Source organism: Adiantum capillus-veneris, chromosome 6 (genome assembly GCF_014529385.1).
Source record: "Adiantum capillus-veneris isolate H3 chromosome 6, ASM1452938v2, whole genome shotgun sequence".
NCBI lineage: Eukaryota > Viridiplantae > Streptophyta > Polypodiopsida > Polypodiales > Pteridaceae > Adiantum > Adiantum capillus-veneris.
Window position 1 is genome coordinate 49,672,001 of NC_140936.1, and position 5,938 is coordinate 49,677,938.

At 47.8% G+C, this 5,938-nt stretch overlaps 1 protein-coding gene across 1 annotated transcript in view; it reads right to left on the reverse strand.

The window, feature by feature from the left end:
- Positions 1-848: 848 nt before the first annotated feature.
- The window catches only part of LOC147455484 (uncharacterized), a 59,792-nt gene continuing 54,702 nt past the window's right edge, over positions 849-5,938 (reverse strand). The window contains exons 4-5 of the mRNA XM_086514255.1: positions 1,573-2,150; positions 849-1,468 (exon numbers count right to left, since the gene is read on the reverse strand). Of these exons, the coding sequence (XP_086370381.1) occupies positions 1,319-1,468; positions 1,573-2,150 (728 nt within the window). The 3' untranslated portion in view covers positions 849-1,318. The remainder of the gene's footprint in view (positions 1,469-1,572; positions 2,151-5,938) is intronic.

Below are 5,938 nucleotides of genomic sequence, written 5' to 3' on the forward strand. Positions count from 1 at the left end.
CACGAATGATTATCGAATTCAACGAATCTTCCTCAAAATTACAATCACATTTAACCGCTGTATAGTGGCCATATAACAATATAACCAATCTTTGTCATACATAGTGGAAGAATTTATTTATTTTTACTGGTTTTTTATACTGACAGAGTCCTTTACAGGTCTAGTGAAGATGATCTTGTGCATAAGAGAGCCAGCCTTGAAATGGTTCAAATTACTTGTATGATGATCGCTTTTGAAAAAGGAGATAATAAGAAAGAGGAAAATGGAGTACCCTTTCAACTGTGGGTAGGGATTGGTTATCCCATATCTCCCTCGAGTAATAGGTAAAGAAAAATGCGTGTCAACTTCAAAGACAAACCATTATGATCATACCAATCATTCACCGAAAATTTCCAAAAACTGGACAAGTTAGAAAAATGATTTGTGAATCAAAAGATTTGTGAATCAAAAGCATGGCCCCATTTACAAAGCCTGCATGATACATTCCAAGCACCTACAAGAACAAACCATTAGAGATCAATGCCTCTCTAGTCATCACCACTCTACAGCCTGAAACTCTCTTTTCGATGGCATTCATGACACATACAGAAACCAATATTGGTCACTAAAATGAAAAAGCTTGAAATACTGCAAAAATTTGAACATAATTGAACTCAAAATACATAATGATTGGAGCCAAAAAGACAATGAGACAAGTGAAAAGACCTTTGAAGGTGCTCGAACAACTTGAAAACTTGTTGATGACACTTTTCAGGACAATGCAACATTAGGTCGAAATGCTACGAGCTTAATTTAGCATTTGATTCATCATGCCAAGTCGAAAAAGCATTAAAAACCTTACGAATCAGTCAAATGAAAGCGATTCCTCTTTTTAACTCTCCATTAGTAAATTGCACATTCGTAATGTTATAATCAAGGAGCTGAAGTCTGAAAGGTGAACCAGAATTTAAGTTTCTAACAGAGACATCCTGTCTTTTTGGCCCACATAACGCCCTAGTAAAGCAAAGCTTATTGATTAGTGCCACATGGAAAGTTAACGATGTCAAACAATTTTTCGTCACCTTCTGTATATGTAGGCCACTAAGAGAGATCAATATTTGACATTCGTTTTCTATTTCCATAAAGAGGGACCTTGAGTAGTCTGTAACAATCGTCCTCGCCTTGTTCCTAAATGCACTCAAACAATTGAGCCTCTGCACAAAAATAACAGGAGTCTCTTCACGGAACAGCAAAATGCTACTCTACGCATGTCAGAACGTATCAAAAGTCGTAATTTAAACTGCTACTCTACTACTAGTATGGTACTCATCCAAATCAGCTATCGACCACGCCTCCTTCCCCTACCTCTGCCTCTTCCCCTTCCACCATGCCTACCTTGGCCACCATCATCATTCCCCCCTGCAAAGCTGAACATGCTCAGCCTTATTTGCTCTGCTTCCTTGGCTGCATCTGCTGTTGTTGCTGCATGCTGAAACACCCACCAAAAAAGAAAAGAAAAGCAAACCATCCAGTTTTTCAGTCCCATGTGTCAAAGGAAAGAATTGGGGCTAGCAAATCAAACACTCAACTCACCCCTCTGCTTTGCACATTCAGTTGATAGTGAAGCTCTTGAGCCAAAGCCTCATCGTCGTATGAACTCGCCTCATCATGATGAGCAAAAGCCCTTCGACTGGTTGAAGGTATTGATGCTCCTCTTTTAGCTTCCCATTCATCAAGAGTGAGGGTAGCCTCCTCCACTTGTCTTGCACCCCTGCGACCCCTACCACGTCCACCAAGGCTACGACCACGATTGGTCTCATTTCTAGAGTTGAAATCTGCCCTTTTCTCAAGAAGCTTCTGAGCAGCTACCCGATTGTGTGAAGGTGCAGTCTCCACACCCAAAGCAAGTGCAGCTTTAATAGCGTCTTTCCGTATATCTTCAACCTTTTTGACAACAGTACCCATGTCCTCTAGATCTGTCCTTATTTCAGGCTGACAAGAGCTTCCACTGGAAGCTGGATAATTGGATGTAGGAGCAGGCTCTGGAGCCATATTTCCTCTCTCATTATTGACATGATTCTGTGAAAAGTTACTGTCTATGAGTGTTCTCAATTCAGAACTCTTGTCCGGTCGAACGGATGCCCTTTGAATTGGGTTCGTTGAATGTGCACCTGCATAGAGCGTCTCTCTCTCTCTCTCTCTCTCTCTCTCTCTCTCTCTCTCTCTCTCTCTCTCTCTCTCTCGAGCGGCCTACTGTGTCTCCGGTCTCCCTTGGGTGAGGGGGCAGCCCTAGGGGAGGCCACAGAGCCCTGCTCCCCATCTCTAGTAGCAACCCCGCCCAGCTCTGCTCGCGTGCACTCTCGCTCTCTGTAGAGCTCGTCAGTTTCAGCCCCTGCTCACCCCAGCCAATCTCAGCCTATCTCAGCCTCGCCAGTCTCGGCCCATGCCCAGGCCCGGCCAATCTCAGCCTCGCCAGTCTCAGTCTCAGCCTTGCCCATGTTGAAGCCCGCCAGTCTCAGCCTCTGCTCACCCGAGTCTCGACCTGCTACACAGAGAGAGCTCCTTTAATTAAAGTTGATTATAAGCCTTTGAAGGTGATTTTTTCTCTTGAGAGACTGCCCACCATGGCCACTCGGGCCTCTTCTCGCGTGAAGCCCACATTCGCCGGCGTCGTGGCAACACCCCCAAAGGTGGACAGCATGGCCCGGCTTCAACATGAAGTCGAAAGACTTCGCAAGGAAAATGACGCTTTGAAGGAAAGACTCGCAGCCATCGAGTCTTGCCTCACCACAGTGGAGGACTCCAACGAGGGGAAGACGGAACAAAAGGAAATCGAGCTCAATACGAAGACGGAAGTCACCCTCACAGAGAAGGTCAAAACTCAAGTACAGGATGTCATTTTTCGCGAAGTCGAAGTTCGTGTGGCGTCTACGCTATGCGAACAACAACGACAAGATGCTATTGCTCTCAATGTCCGCATTGGCGGACTCCCGAGCGATTGGCAAGGAAAAGTTCCACAAGTCTTTCGATCGCATCCGAACAACAACCCCCATGATACAATGGGATCCAACGACAATCACCACTCTCGCTCACGAGCATCGCACCAACCATGCAATTCTTACCTTCAAGACCAAAGCGGATCGAGTCAAGCTCCTTGAGCAATCGAAGCTTCTCAAGGACACAAAAAATTTGGTTTGCGAAGATCTCACACCCACCCAACTCAAACAAAAGAAGACCGAACTCCAAAAGATGCGAGAAGCGCGCACAGCAGGAAATGGGCAGTTTACCGAGGAGGCAAAGCCATCATCCAAGAGTTTCGAACTCCCAAACCGGCCCCCTCCTCCTCACCTACCTCATCTTAGACTTTTGTTCATCCCACCTTATCTTTTTTCTCCCCACTCGATGACTCTCAGTCCTTAACTGATATGTATGAGACGAAATCCTTTGTACTGTTTTGTTCTGGTCCTATAGGTCATATATGACCTCCATGGACGATAATTCAATCTCTCTCTCTCTCTCTCTCTCTCTCTCTCTCTCTCTCTCTCTCTCTACATGCAAGACGCCCAACCAAAGTACTGACCATGGAGGAGGTCGATGAGATCCAACAACGACCGATGAGAGATTTCATCTGAACCCACAACACACCCCCCCCCACATTTCCTTTCTCCCTAGCGTCTTAGTGTTAGTTCTTTGTAACTTGTAATTTCCGTACTCAGACATGGTATCAGATTCACCAATTGTAACTTTTTGGTCTCATAGGTCATTTTGGCCTTTTGAAGACGTTAATATAACGTTTTTTAGGGTTCGTGCAGCAGACAGGCCTGTTTTAGGGTTCACGCAGCAGTCAGCAGCAGGCTGTTTTTCCCTCTCTCTCTCTCTCTCTCTCTCTCTCTCTCTCTCTCTCTCTCTCTCTCAGCGCGAGCTGGCCTGTGGAGGGGACGACCTACTGCTGCTGAGGTGACGAGTTGCGTGCTGTGGAGGTGACGACGTGCTGCTGTTGTTGGGGATGAGCTGCACGCTGGGCAGGTGACGACCTGCAGTGGAGAGCAGCGCGCTGGGCCTGTGGGGTAGCAAGGGTCAGCGGCAGCATAGCACCTTCAGCACCTGCAGCGACTGACGTGCATACCCGCAGCAACAACACACCAGCTGCAGCCTTGCACAGAAATTTGCAACAGGGCAACACGCAGGTACTCACTCTCTCTCTCACATTCAAGGGGATGGGCTGTGTAAACACTAGGCTTCCCGTGCGCTCAGCCTCGCCCCTCGAGCTCGACCATGGCACCTCTTGACAGGAAAGAAGTGGAGGACATGATAGCCAGAGCTATCAACAGGCCAAGAAAGATGCGGACAAGGCACTGAACGCCGAAGTAAGGAGGATGACGGAAAAGATGAAGCAGATGGAGGATAACATCAGAGGCCTCCAGAAAGAAAAGGAGGCCTGGAAGAAAGCATTCGAGAACTCGTGACACTCAACACGGAGATACACCGTATACAAGAAAGCATCAACCACCTCCGGATCTCGAGGGAAGAGGGGGAAATCTCGAGCTTCGACGACATAGAAGTAGAGATCAAAAATAAATGGAAAGCAGACATCAAAGAAGAGATCCAGACAGAAATGGAGGCAAACAATCGGGATGGGTGGAAGTAGTTAAAAGAAATATCAAGAAGGAGGTATGCGAGGAGGTTCACATGGGAGAGCACTTGAGGGTTCAGCTTACTCTCGAGGAGGAGCGATTGCGCCAAATGAGAACACAATGTTAGGATCATTGGCCTTAAAGAGGGACCTTCAGCAGAGGAGGATGCACGAGAGCTTTGTAGCCAACTAGGCTACAAGAGACTATGCCTTTTACAAAGGCATGGCGAGCCGGCCGTGACACCACTCGAGCTCGCCCGTTGATCATGCAGTTACGAGGAGATGAGGACCGCACCACCTTTTTCGCAAAAGGGTGCTCTTACGAGGCCTCCAAGGCGGCCATATCTTTATGGACGAGGACCTCACTAGGATGCAGATCGAGCACAGGAAATCATGCATGCCCAGGGTCCTTCAGGCACGGAAAGAAGGTAAAAAGGCCTTCTTTCGAGATGGTAGAATCTTCATCGACGGGCCGCCAATTCATAGGGATTCGGGACCTTGAGACACATACACTAGCACAGGAGACACCACTCAGAGGGGCAGTCTGGAACTGCAATGGTTCTATATGGACACATCCGGAGCGCCTAGAGGAGGATCATCAGTGAGCATGACTTTGTATGTTTTACGGAGACACATGAGAGCCCAGAGAGAGGACTACCTGTAGTCACAAGATTCCAATGGGAGTCGACCTTACAGGACCATCACCAGACAGAGTAACAGCTCGGGGGTCAAGAGGGGTGGCCATACTATTCAAACAGAGCTTACACAACCGGATACAGGTGATGAGTAGAGACGAGGAGGCATGCTATATGTGGGTTCGGCTAGAGCTCACCCACGAGAGAGGGCTATACATTGCCATATGCTACTTTTCACCACATGGATCACGATATGCTATCCAGGACCCCTACTCCCGACTGTCGGAGGACATTTCTCACTACACATCACTCGGGGAAGTCCTCCTCATGGGGACTTGAACGAGAGGACACAGAGCCGACAGTGTGAGATCTATGATATGGAGCAGCCGGAGATCATGAGGGCACTTGATGCAGAGGACATGGGGTGAGTAGAGTGTCTGCAGATGGGGGACAGGACAACACTGGATATTGGCAGACACCTTCTTGAGCTTGGCAGCAGGCACCATCTCGTTATTTATAACGGGATGGCGAGGTGCCAGATTCTGGGGGATTCACTTGCTTCCCACACAGTGGCGGAGAGAGCACAGTAGACTATTTGTTGGCTCTACCCAACAGCAGAGCTTATACACTCCTTCAGCGTTGCACGCACACCGATAGGGGCGGATCACTTATCTCACATTCTCCCTTTTTG